This window comes from Megalobrama amblycephala, linkage group LG12 (assembly GCF_018812025.1).
Source record: "Megalobrama amblycephala isolate DHTTF-2021 linkage group LG12, ASM1881202v1, whole genome shotgun sequence".
Taxonomy (NCBI): domain Eukaryota; kingdom Metazoa; phylum Chordata; class Actinopteri; order Cypriniformes; family Xenocyprididae; genus Megalobrama; species Megalobrama amblycephala.
Window position 1 is genome coordinate 2,810,256 of NC_063055.1, and position 14,376 is coordinate 2,824,631.

A 14,376-nucleotide genomic window follows, 5' to 3' on the forward strand; every position below is an offset into this window, starting at 1 on the left:
ATTTAATGACATTTTCCTCGTAATTTAACGAGTTTATTCTCAACATTTTATCTTGACTTTTTTCTCGAAATTTAACACGTTTTTTCTCGTAATTTAACGAGTTTATTCTCAACATTTTATCTCGACTTTTATCTCGAAATTTAACAAGTTTTTTTCTCGTAATTTAATGAGTTTATTCTCAACATTTTATTTTGACTTTTTTCTCATAATTTAACAAATTTATTCTTGTAATTTAACGAGTTTATTCTCAACATTTTATCTCGACTTTTTTCTCGTAATTTAACGAGTTTTTTTCTCGTAATTTAATGAGTTTATTCTCAACATTTTATCTCGACTTTTTTCTCGAAATTTAACGAGTTTTTTTCTCGTAATTTAACGAGTTTATTCTCAACATTTTATCTCGACTTTTTTCTCGAAATTTAACAAGTTTTTTTCTCGTAAATTAATGAGTTTATTCTCAACATTTTATTTTGACTTTTTTTCTCATAATTTAACAAATTTATTCTTGTAATTTAACAACTTTTTTTCTCGTAATTTAACGAGTTTATTCTCAACATTTTATCTCGACTTTTTTCTCGAAATTTAACAAGTTTTTTTCTCGTAATTTAATGAGTTTATTCTCAACATTTTATTTTGACTTTTTTTCTCATAATTTAACAAATTTATTCTTGTAATTTAACAACTTTTTTTCTCGTAATTTAACGAGTTTATTCTCAACATTTTATCTCGACTTTTTTCTCGAAATTTAATGACATTTTCCTCGTAATTCAACAAGTTTATTCTCGACATTTTATTTCGACTTTTTTCTCAAAATTTAACAACTTTAATCTCGAGATGGTTTTAATTTTTTATTATTGCTTGGCCCTAATCCTCTTCCGTATTTTAAAGCCACTGTATCATATTTGATACACAAATTTCTAAGGCCAAGTGATCAAATCAACTTCATGATTTCTGTCATCTGATTGATAATTTAGACTTTTTTTTATCAAGTAAAAGTCTTTTAGTGTAATTATACTTCAGCTCATGCCTTTCTGCTGTCAAATCTTTACCAATTTTTATAAATTGAATGTTAGAATAACTTTGATATTGTTAGTAACATTTCAAGATGAACACTTACTGGACTGAAGAGACTTTATAGGTTACTTGATTATCCAGACCAGAATAATGTTAAAAATATGTTATATGTTAGTATCAAATATGATCATCAGGCTTTTGAGGAAGGTTTATTTGTTCATCTCTCAATCATCATTGTATTGCATTTTATTATATGTTTCAAAACTACAGAGCTTTGTTTATAAAACTAAGCATTTAAATATCAACTTACTATGACATTATTGGCACATATTAATATTTATATGCATTTTATGCAAGTATCTGCTATACTGATATAAATATCTCACTGATTTACATTACAAGCATCAGAATTTCATCTTGCGTTTTAGCCATATAAATATCAGCATCTGCACCAAATTTCATATTTTTGCTCAGTTTTGGCCTCTGAATAAATTTGAGCTGTTTTTTCCCTCTATATCATGCTATATGAGCAATAAAAGCCTGCTGTGGTAAATATGATACCAAACAAAAACACAAGTGAAAACTTTGAATTATTATTTTTTTAAATGGTCAAATCTAAAACTATTCCACTGAAGAAGAAAAAAATCAATTTTTCTGGCTATTCAGGCTTTACAATGTTAATTGGCAAGATAATATGCAGAAAAAGAAATAGGCTGCTGATAAAGTGATTGTTGCTGATGTTATACAGCTCAAAAGATGTCTTATTTTGGTAAATATGAAGTTCTCTGAGGCTGATAAAATCCTGATGGCTCAATGTCTTTCTCGATGTCTTTCTGCGGTCACTCCTAACGGTGATCTGGTCAAGTGTGTGTGTGTGTGTGTGTATGTATGTGTGTGTGTGTGTGTGTGTGTGTGTGTGTGTGTTTTCACTCATCATCAGGGCTTCATTATCTGCTGACTGCTGCTTTATCCTTTAATTAAAGTTCATGCTGTAATAATAATGATATTAGTCAGATGTAGAGCTGAGTGAGATGTTCATTATTACAACACTCTGAGTGAGTTGTTCATTATTACAACACTCTTCACACTGTCAGTTACACAGGATTGCTTTCTTAAAGGACAGCTTATACATATTCTATTCAATGATTTAATAATTACATTTTTCCCATATGTAGCTAATGTTAAATTACAATCCAACCACCAAAAGGATTTTTGCAGCTTCAATGAAAGTGGACTGACAGTTTTCATGAACTCTTCAGGCTTCGTTCAGACCACAGGCAAAAGTGGCCTGAATCCGATTTGGATCCGTTTTTGTTCATAACAGTGTGAACAGCACAAACCACATGGAATTTGATCCATATGTGGTGCAAAATCAGATACAGGTCGGATGTTTTTCATTGTGACCTCATACGGGAATTCATATGTGGTTTTTATGCTGCATTAGGCCGACGTAAAACTCCATTATACAACATTTCAACACGGTTCATTTCAGGTTGAACACCTTACACAAGAATGTGTTGTAAAGCTCTTAATCTCCCTCATTTGAATAAAATGTCTGGAACTTTTTCAGAAGGATCCTGAAGAGAGGAAAACCCCGCTGGAGTTTAATGAGGGTCCCGTGAGGAATGCAGATTGGAGTCGGGCATGTGGTGTTGAATGAATATACCTGTCTTTACACCATCGGCTGAATAGTTTAATTAACCAGCGTCTGCTCTTGGGTGTCAGCGTGGGTGTTTATGGGATCAGATGAGAGGGATCAGACCTGTATTAATGTCAACGCTAATAGATCCGAGTAAACGGGCAGGTGACATGACAGCAGCTGTGTTCAGAATATATATTTTATCATATCTTATATTTGTTTTACTCTAAATTTTAAAACATGTATGTGAAAATAAAGTTGTAAGTAAGTGGCAGTCAAGTTATCATCTAGAAGATAAAGATAAATGCATTATTTTAAATGTTCAAATGTGTCTTTGGTTAGTGTGTAATGTTGCGGTTTGAGCATCAACAACATCTGCAAAGTTGCGACAATGCAAAGGGAGATATTTTCTTTTACAGAAATCACTTTTTAAGGACTACAACAAGCGTCTTCCCAGGTTGGTGACATCACAAACCACAAAATTTACATAAACCCCGCCCCCGAGAACATGCAAAAAATGGGGGTGGGGCCATGTTGGGCCGCTTTAGAGAAGAGGAAGAGTTGTTTTTGTAAATGCCGTCATTTTACGCCGGACTGCTTCACAAACGAGGGTCAATTCAACACAAAAGATGAACATGACGGCACATGCTAGTGGATGAGTTGAATCAACTCCACAGCAACTACATCAATTTATCCACTAACCATTCAGAAACGTCTAAAAGTTGTAACTTCTTCCTGAGTCTCTCCATCAGTGTCGACTCCGGTTTGAACAATGTAAGGCTGAACACCGTTACTGACAATCCTCATTTTGGCTGCGTTACTGTCTATGGATTCTCCAGCTTTGTTGTTGTTGAGCTGTTAAAGCTCCGCCCTCTTCTGGAAAGGGGGCGGGAGCAGCAGCTCATTTGCATTTAAAGGGACACACAAAAACTGCGTGTTTTTGCTCACACCCAAATAGAGGCACATTTGACAAGCTATAATAAATGATCTGTGGGGTATTTTGAGCTGAAACTTCACAGACACATTCTGGAGACACCAGAGACTTAGATTACATCTTGTAAAAGGGGCATAATAGGTCCCCTTTTAATAAAACTAAAGACAGAAAACATTTTTCTCACTTGAAATAAAATGAAAAAAAATATATATATAATTTTTCACAAAATTTCTCATTTCTCACTAAAATTAATAATTTGAAATTTATTTATTTAGGATAAACCCCTTGAGATGTAACATCTCGTTTTCGAGGGGGTCCCAACATTCAAAATTACATAATCTTAACATACAAACATCATGAAATTATAATTAACAATAAAAAAATTACTGAACAAATTAAACTAAAATTAAAATGAAAACTGAAAATATTAAAAATAAAATCTAATTCAAAATACTAGCATCTTAATGATACTAACATTGCTCTTAATATTTGAGGTTTTGGTTCAGCTTCATCTAAAACTACTTTAAACAACTTTTTCTGTTATTGTTTTATTATTATTCATCGCTATTATTCATTCATCTTTCATACTTAAATAATGATTTAGATGAAATTGTGCACAATTAAAACATTCTACTCTTTGTCAACTACCTCAGGTTTGTCAGGTTTAACAGCTGAATTAGCTTAAACTAACACTCATTTGTGCTGAAGGTCATGTAAAAGTGGTCAGAGGTAATGACCATCTGCTCCTGAAGAGAGAGAGAGAGAGAGAGAGAGGGAGGAGTTCAATCAAAGTGAGAGAGAAAGAGACAGAGATGGAGATTTAACAGATTGTGCATCAGCAGAGTTTGTTAGGAGCAGGATAAAGGATTCCGCTGGGAAAGATCCACACCGTGTTTTCCATCATACCGCAGGAGAGTAACACCAGCAGCGAAGTGAACCAGAGAGACAGATAACAGACAGAACTGAAATCACGGTCATGATGTGCGAATATTCACACAAGTGTCCGCAGGTTTAGAGCATCACTTCAGGACATGGAGTTTGGACGGATTTATTTACGATATAAAAGAGCAGCTCTGCTGTCACTGATGTTCAAACTGGGTAAGACACATCTTTATGTTTATGATTTCATATCTAAAGCTCATCTGAGTAATGGAAAAACTGTGTGTAGGGTTCAGTGAGTTAAGTTTAGGGTCTTTTTTAAAGAAATGAATACTTTTATTCAGCAAGGATGCATTAAATTGATCAAAAATGACAGGCTAAAGACATTTATAATGTTTCAGAAGATTTGTATTTCAAATAAATGCTCTTCTTTTTAACTTTCTATTTAAAAAAAAATCACGTTTCCACAAAATTTGCAACATTGATGTTTTCAACATTGATAATAATAATAAATGTTTCTTGAGCAGCAAATCATCGTATTAGAATGATTTCTGAAGGATCATGTGACACTGAAGACTGGAGTAATGATGCTGAAAATTAAGCTTTTGATCACAAAAATTAATTATATTTTACAATATATTTACATAGAAAACAGTTCTTTTAAATTGTAAAAATATTTCACCATTTTTACTGTATGTTTGATCAAATAAATGCAGCCTTGTTGAGCAGAAGAGACTTTTTTTCAAAAACATTAAAAAACTGAACAGTTGTGTAGAATCGAGCTTATAGTAGAAAACAGGTAGTTCATGTATAACATATTCTTAAATTTTGTATGATTATAGAAGAATTGTCACACTACAGGACACTGTTGTCACAACTTGACTTACAGCAAATATACAGCATTATATTACTAATAGACTTTATGTATGTTTTGTTTTGGTTCTCTATAGCCTGTAATTAAACGCTTCAATGCATCAAGTGGCTCTGTGCAGAGTTCTGCATGATGAAGTCCAGCATCTGCAGATGGCAGGTTGTTTTGTCCTGTAGGCAGAAGCGTTTACTGTGAGAGAGAGTTGGAGTGGTGGTGTCGTAAGAGAAGAGGTGCAGTAATTGTGAATTAGCGCATGTTGAGGACAAGAGCAGCCAGCTGGCCGTCAGATCGTTCAGAATGAGTGATAATCAGAGAAGCCCCTCACTGAGACACACACGATCAGCATTCACACAAACACTCATTCAGCTGCTGCTGAGCTGCTGTCACACGGGCTGAGGGCAAAACAGCATGAAAACATGTCAACTCTAGTAATGCATCATTTAATTGGTGTCTTATACAGTGTCATTGTTTGTGGATGGATTACAAAGAAAACTTTCTGTAGCCTACATCACCACCACAATGCTAGGATGATAGGAAAAGAAGTAGGCTGTTAGGCTGTTTAGGATGCTGTGGTTGGTTGCAAGGGCGTTGCTAGGTGATTTATTGGTTGTTGTTGTTGGTTGCTGGGGCATTGCTAGACTGTTTTTGGGATGTTGTGGGTGATTGCTAGCGTGTTGCTTGGTGGTTTATATGGTGTTGTGGTTGCTAGGCTGTTTCTAGGGTGTTGTGGGTGGTTGCTAGGGCATTGCTAGGCTGTTTCAAAGGTGTTGTGGGTGGTTGCTAGGGCATTGCTAGGCTGTTTCTGGATGCTGAGGATGATTGCTAGGGTGTTTTTAGGCTGTTTCAAGGGTGTTGTGGATGGTTGCTAGGACATTGCTAGGCTGTTTCAAGGGTGTTGTGGGTGGTTGCTAGGGCATTGCTAGGCTGTTTCTATGATGTTGTGGACGATTGCTGGGGTGTTGCTTGGTGGTTTATATGGTGTTGTGGTTGCTAGGCTGTTTCTAGGGTGTTGTGGGTGGTTGCTAGGGCATTTGGTAGGCTGTTTCAAGGGTGTTGTGGGTGGTTGCTAGGGCATTGCTAGGCTGTTTCAAAGGTGTTGTGGGTGGTTGCTAGGGCATTGCTAGGCTGTTTCTGGATGCTGAAGATGATTGCTAGGGTGTTTTTAGGCTGTTTCAAGGGTGTTGTGGATGGTTGCTAGGACATTGCTAGGCTGTTTCAAGGGTGTTGTGGGTGGTTGCTAGGGCATTGCTAGGCTGTTTCTATGATGTTGTGGATGATTGCTGGGGTGTTGCTTGGTGGTTTATATGGTGTTGTGGTTGCTAGGCTGTTTCTAGGGTGTTGTGGGTGGTTGCTAGGGCATTTGGTAGGCTGTTTCAAGGGTGTTGTGGGTGGTTGCTAGGGCATTGCTAGGCTGTTTCTATGATGTTGTGGATGATTTCTGGGGTGTTGCTTGGTGGTTTATATGGTGTTGTGGTTGCTAGGCTGTTTCTAGGATGCTGAGGATGATTGCTAGGGTGTTTTTAGGCTGTTTCAAGGGTGTTGTGGATGGTTGCTAGGGCATTGCTAGGCTGTTTCTAGGATGTTGTGGACGATTGTTAGGGTGTTGCTTGGTGGGTTTATTGGGTATTGTTGTTGGTTTCCCTGATGTTGCTAGGGCGTTGCTAGGTGATTTATAGGGTGTTATAGTTGGTTGCTAAGGCATTCCTAAGCTGTTTCTAGGATGTTGTGGGTGATTGCTAGGGCGTTGCTTGGTGGTTTATAGGGTGTTGTTGGTGGTTGCTAGAGTGTTGCTAGGCTGTTTTAGTGCGTTGTGGGTGGTTGCTAGGGCATTTCAAGGCTTTTTCTAGGATGTTGTGGATGATTGCCAGGGCGTTGCATGGCTGTTTCTAGAGTGTAGTGGGTGGTTGCTAGGGCATTCCTAGGTTGTTTCTAGGATATTGTGGATGATTGCCAGGGTGTTGCTTGGTGGTTTCTAGGGTGTTGTGGATGGTTGCTAGGGCATTGCTAGGTAGTTTTTAGGATGTTGTGGGTGATTGCCAAGGCGTTGCTTGGTGGTTCCTAGGATGTTGTGGGTGGTTGCTAGGATATTGTTTGGTGGCTTGTAGGGTGTTGTTGGTAGTTGCTAGGTCATTGCTAGGTTGTTTCTAAGATGTTGTGGATGATTGCAAGGGCATTGCTAGGTGGTTTCTAGTTTCTTGTTGTGGGTGGATATGGCTCATCTAATGTCTATCTGTGGGATTTTTCCGCCTGTTTTCTGGTCCAGAAGGTGAAAATTGTGCATCTGATCACTTAGTAAAATAACACACATGACTGGAGGAATCATTCATGTCTGGATGATTCACACTCCGTTAGCTTGAGCAATAGTAAACATGATGTTTGCCCCTAATGAGCTGTCTGTCACAGTTCCTCATTATTAGCTTATGAATGAAACAGTAGCGTGTCGTCATGCCGTTCGGATGAGTGTGTCTCATTGTTCTGCTGGGAGTTTCAGTGTAAGTGATTTCTGGAGCTCCACCCTAATGAAGCTGTGACCCATTTCTGCACTTGCGGGAAGCCTGAATCCTGGGTACTTTTGGGCAGATTGAAAGCGCAGGGCAAGACGTGCGGCATAGTTGACCATCGCCATGGAAACCCCGCCGGAGAGCGCTGCCACTTCACTCTTTGTGTTTAAGTGGAATAGCAGCTCACATTTGTTTTGACTGAATGTGCTGCATTGAATCTTTAAGCTCTGATGAAGCCGTGACCATGACTGGATGGACTTAGTTTGTGTTTGAAAACAACATGTAAAATTCTTTATCCATGGAGTTATTGTTGTTTTCCAAGTACGTAGTTACATTAAACCCATCTCCAGAAATTTGTTTGTGTTTTCCAGGATAGAGGGATGTTTCCTGGATTTGCATTGGAACTCGCTTATCTCAGATAAAATAGATGAAATGAGACTCAAAACACATCCTTTAGACTCCAACTGGAGGAGTTTATATATATATATATTATTAGGGGTGCATCGGTTCAGATTACTCACGGTTCAGTTTGTATCACGGTTTTAGGCTCACGGTTTCGGTACGGTTCGGTATGTGCTATGTTCAGGTAAAAAAAAACTACTGTCAAATAAAAATAAAGAAAATAAAACAGCACAAATAAATACAATAAAGCAAAGATACAAATAAATTAAGCTTTTCAGGTTTTTCATGTATCCAGTTTTCAGGTACAGAAATTGAATAAAGTAGCTAATAAAATGTAAAACAACACTGCATATAATCTTCACTGTATAAATTAAATATAAAGATCAATCATTATTCATTATTAAGTTACTATTCAGTCGTGAGCAATGAGTGATTTCCTTGTCTTTTGTTGTTTAACACTAAAAAACACATTCAGACAGCAGGAATACAAGAGCTGCTGTCTCTTTAAGACACTGATACTGAACTTATGCGTTCTTTCTCGAGTGTATAAGTTCACTTAATATAAATAACCGATTATGTTTGCTAGGATATTCCCCAAGATGGGCATGTTGACATAATTTTGTGTGAATTTGTCCGTTCAAGCACAAGACTTGAAAGAGACCTCAATAGCTTCAGTGACTTGTCTTAAAGGGACTTTGTTATATCAGAGTGTTTCTCGGCTGGATAAAGCAAACCAGCGTCTCGCTAGTAAAGTTTTAATGGATGAGGATTGCAACCAAAGGAAAGACGATTGCATGAGTTCGTTATATTGATGTGCAAACAAATAATGTATGAGCGCTCTCGACACACTGATCGCGCATTGTATTTATGCATAGACACATTTCAGTACATTCACATTGTTTTCACACAAATTCAGGATAATGTTTGGATTTGTCCTGTGTATGTTGCAGTGTTTAGTAATTCTGAATGGATTCTTTTACTGTAGTATGTGCAGTCAGGTCAAGGCGGTTGGTTTAGGTTTTTTTGTCATCTCCTTGTGGTCCTGTTCAGTATTGCAACTTGATTTGTCTAAAATGTAAACAAGCACTTTGCTGTTCCACATACTATAAACTGTGAATTCTGAATGTTTTTTTGCTGTGATTTTTTTTTAATTTTATGGGTGCTTTGGTATAGCCTAAATAAATGTATGAATTATATGAAATCATATCATTTGGTTATTTGGTGTTGTTTTATGGAAAGACATCAAAATTTTTTCAGTTTTGTGAAAATCACACTTCAATCTGATGGTTTACTTTGCTGGATATAGGCAATGATGGCAAAATGGACGTGTTAAACAAGATAAATGGTGTATGCTTAATTTTTATTTTTATTTTATTTTATTTCATAAGGTTTTACCAAAAATGAGCAATTTAATGCATCCTTGCTGAATAAAAGTATTAATTTTAATCAATTTAAAAAAACATCCCTTTTGAACGGTAGTGTGTATGTGTGTGTGTGTGTGTGTGTGTGTGTGTGTGTGTGTGTGTTTCCTCCCTGGTCTCTCTTCTGTTCGTGAGAGTCTGTACCAGTCTCTGGATCATCCGTCTCTCTGCAGCGGCTCAGAGGAGGTTCATCTCTGAGAGCTGTCGGACACAGAGCGGTCACAGGGCGTCAGGGTCAGATAACTCACTCAGGATAAAGATCACAGCAGTCCTCCTTCACACCAACAAGAGCACTGCGAGGATTAAAGCAGACAATAATGGGTGCTGTTTTGTGTTTCTCAAGTCAGAATGAGTTTTTGATAAAGTCCAGGAGCAGCACTCCCTTTAATGTAAATCCTTTATCTTTACAAACGAGATCATTTGGTTTTCTTCTAGACACATATGTAAAAAGACATTTAAAATAATATTAAAATCTTGCTTCACCTGCGTTCAAACAGTATTCTCACTTAAAGTAATATATAGCAAATCGGCTGGATGATTGTTTATATTGTTGGATATATATTATATCTGATTTGAATCTGTGAATTATGTAAAAATAACTTGAATGTCCTTTGAAGATTCTTAATATTGAACATGGCACCACAAATTTGACTCTCATTTGTTCGGGAGTTGGTAATAACAGCAGTTGGTTGAAATATGTAATATATTTTTGACTAGGTATGACAAAGAAAACAACATGACAGAAACAGCCTGCAAATGAAATGCCTTTAAGCAAGAGACTCTCTGTACCTGTGTGTTCATTACACACTGCTTTAGAGTTTAATCAAAACAGGATTTGGGCAAACTTCAGCTCAAGGTTGTTTGTAATATATGTTTGTGTGCAGTTATCTGTGTGGATTGTAGTATTAGGGTCACTTACACTTTTCTAATGGCTGTTTATTGGTCTGCTGTAGAGTTTAAATACTGGAAAACACTACAGGCGGAGAACTGAATGTTGATCGGGCCTAAATTAGCTACTGTAACCATTATTTAATTAGCCTGGTAATACCAGACTCTGCTACTTCACTTTGCTTCGTAGACAGAGTCTGGAATGGCATAATAGAGAAGTGTTTTCTCTCTCGCTAGGGGACGCTTGTCTGAAGTTTAAAATCATTGGTTACCCGTAAGCCAATCAGATACGTTTAGTTATGACGTATGTTATCCGCCTGTACAGCCGCATCGAAGCACAGACATCATGCATCGAACTCAAATCTATGATTGAACTTCCACTGTAAACCTGTTGTAAACACATGATGATGTGAGCGAAATACCGGAGTGAACATGGCTGTAAACGACTTTTGCAGATTATGCGAAGTTAATGCATCCCGAAGTTTGCATCCCGTGTCTCGTTTCCCATTTCCGCGGTCGTTTCGGTTTTCGATTTCTCTAACCTACAATGTAAAACTCGGCGCTTAGCATCTACGTCACGGCTCTCAGCCCGCCCTCTGTTCGTTGATTGGCCCGGCTGTTTCCAGACCGGTGGCAAACACAAAGCTCTGACGCTGTATCAGACTGAGTACAGAAGCGAAATGAAATTGAGCGGAAGTAGGAAGTCTGACGTAGTCAGGCTATTATTTAATGACATTTTGATCCAAAATCAAATTGATCCAAATCTGTATGAGTTTCTTTCTTCTGCTGAACACAAAAGAAGATATTTTGCAGAATGTTGGTAACCAACAGTTGATGGACCCCATTGACTTCCATAGAATTTTTTTTCCTACAATGGAAGTCAGTGGGGACTGTTTGATTACTACTCAGTATTTTGTCTTGTTTTCCAGTTCAAATATCGAATTATTCTTAAATTAAGATGCATTTACTTGAGAAGCAGATATTAAGTCTTGTTTATTGTTCATTTATAGTGATTTAATGCTAAAACAAGGAAAATATCGGTTTGTGAGGTAAGAAAAATAATCGGTTACACTTTATTTTAAGGTGACGTATTACTTTTTGCTTCTCAAATAAACGCATACTCAAATAAGTACTAAGTAAAATTAATTAACTTCATGTACTTACTATAGAGTTACAGTTAGGGTTTGGTTTAGGCTTAGTTACTTATAATTATGCATAATTTACTGTTATTACTAGAGTGAGTACATGTAGTAACGTGTAACTACGTCGCCTTAAAATAAAGTGTTACCAAATAATCTTTTTTTCCCATTTAATCACAAGCTCACTTCATTTAGATAATTTTTTCAGTAATTTTGGTTCACAAGTAAATGTATCTTGATTTAAGAATTTTTAGATATCTTTAATGGAAAACAAGAGGAAAATACTAAGCAAAAAAAAAACAAATAGTGCTGTCAAATCGATTAATTGCATATAACAAAAGTTTTTGTATGTATATACAAACCCGATTCCAAAAAAGTTGGGACACTGTACAAATTGTGAATAAAAACAGAATGCAATGATGTGGAAATTTCAAATTTCAATATTTTATTCAGAAAACAACATAGATCACATATCAAATGTTTAAACTGAGAAAATGTATCATTTTAAGGGAAAAATAAGTTGATTTTAAATTTCATGGCATCAACACATCTCAAAAAAGTTGGGACAAGGCCACGTTTACCACTGTGTGGCATCCCCTCTTCTTTTCATTACAGTCTGCAAACGTCTGGGGACTGAGGAGACAAGTTGCTCAAGTTTAGGAATAGGAATGTTGTCCCATTCTTGTCTAATACAGGCTTCTAGTTGCTCAACTGTCTTAGGTCTTCTTTGTCGCATCTTCCTCTTTATGATGTGCCAAATGTTTTCTATGGGTGAAAGATCTGGACTGCAGGCTGGCCATTTCAGTACCCGGATCCTCCTCCTACGCAGCCATGATGTTGTAATTGATGCAGTATGTGGACTGGCATTGTCATGTTGGAAAATGCAAGGTCTTCCCTGAAAGACACGACGTCTGGATGGGAGCATATGTTGTTCTAGAACTTGGATATACCTTTCAGCATTGATGGTGCCTTTCCAGATGTGTAAGCTGCCCATGCCACACGCACTCATGCAACCCCATACCATCAGAGATGCAGGCTTCTGAACTGAGCACTGATAACAACTTGGGTTGTTCTTGTCCTCTTTAGTCCGGATGACATGGCGTCCCAGTTTTCCAAAAAGAACTTCACTTTTGATTTGTCTGACCACAGAACAGTTTTCTACTTTGCCACAGTCCATTTTAAATGAGCCTTGGCCCAGAGAAAACACCTGCACTTCTGGATCATGTTTAGATATGGCTTCTTTTTTGACCTATAGAGTTTTAACCGGCAACGGCGAATGGCACGGTGGATTGTGTTCACCGACAATGTTTTCTGGAAGTATTCCAGTAGCATTCCTGTATGTGATGCAGTGCCGTCTAAGGGCCCGAAGATCACGGGCATCCAGTATGGTTTTCCGGCCTTGACCCGTACGCACAGAGATTGTTCCAGATTCTCTGAATCTTTGGATGATATTATGCACTATAGATGATGATAACTTCAAACTCTTTGCAATTTTTCTCTGAGAAACCCCTTTCTGATATTGCTCCACTATTTTTGGCCGCAGCATTGGGGGAATTGGTGATCCTCTGCCCATCTTGACTTCTGAGAGACACTGCCACTCTGAGAGGCTCTTTTTATACCCAATCATGTTGCCTGTTCCTTATATGTACATTTAACTTTTCCGGCCTCTTATTGCTACCTGTCCCAACTTTTTTGGAATGTGTAGCTCTCATGAAATCCAAAATGAGCCAATATTTGGCATTACATAGCAGCAGATCAGATATTAGAATGATTTCTGAAGGATCATGTGACACTGAAGACTGGAGTAACGATGCTGAAAATTCAGCTTTGATCACAGGAATAAATTACTTTGTGAAATATATTCAAATAGAAAACAGTTATTTTAAATTGTAATAATATTTCACAATATTACTGTTTTTTACTGTATTTTTAATTAAATAAATGTAGCCTTGGTGAGCAGACGAAACTTCTTTTAAAAACATTAAAAATCTTAGTGGTTCCAAACTTTTGGACTGTACTGTATACTGTATATAAACACTTATATGTGTACAAACTTTTATGTTAGATGCGATTAATCACGATAATTGATTTGACAGCACTAAAAAAACACATTTTTGCCATTTATCCATGTTAAAAGGTTAAGTTTGCTGATTAGATGCTCTTGAGTTGTAGAGAAGCAAATAATACTGAATGGTATGTGTTTATTAAAGGATCTCTAGCGGCCCCCGTCTTGTTTTTCTCTGGACGGGGGTCTGATACAGTCTTCTGTCCTGAGGGTTCATACCATACGTCTCTTTGAGGGGGGTTGAGGACTCTTCTACTGCTCTGAGAAATTTTTCAATTGACTTTATTTTAAAGTGAAGCTTCTGAAGCCCATCCGTAAGCTCTGCCTGCCCCGTCTAGACTTCAGATCTCCCCTTTTATTTGAACAACAACATCTATTATTTTTATTGACAGCTGTGGCTGACAATGTACGGAAGAACTGTGTTGGTTCAGATCAGTGTTCAAGTCTCTTTGTAAAGCTCACCTCTTTCTCTCTCTCCTCTCAGACCAGATGATCCTGGATTAGAGGAGACTGTAGGTCATTCACAGTCACTACCAGACCTCTTGACACAGTTTCTCTCCCTGCTCTCGTCTATTGAAAGTGTGACTGATGTCCTTCACTTCTGAATGAGTATTTTTATCTTG

At 37.2% G+C, this 14,376-nt stretch overlaps 1 protein-coding gene across 1 annotated transcript in view; it reads left to right on the forward strand.

Annotated features, from left to right (window-relative positions):
• Window positions 1–4,373: 4,373 nt before the first annotated feature.
• The window catches only part of crb2b (crumbs cell polarity complex component 2b), a 36,867-nt gene continuing 26,864 nt past the window's right edge, over window positions 4,374–14,376 (forward strand). The window contains exon 1 of the mRNA XM_048210632.1: window positions 4,374–4,685. Coding sequence (XP_048066589.1) covers window positions 4,619–4,685 — 67 coding nt within the window. The 5' untranslated portion in view covers window positions 4,374–4,618. The remainder of the gene's footprint in view (window positions 4,686–14,376) is intronic.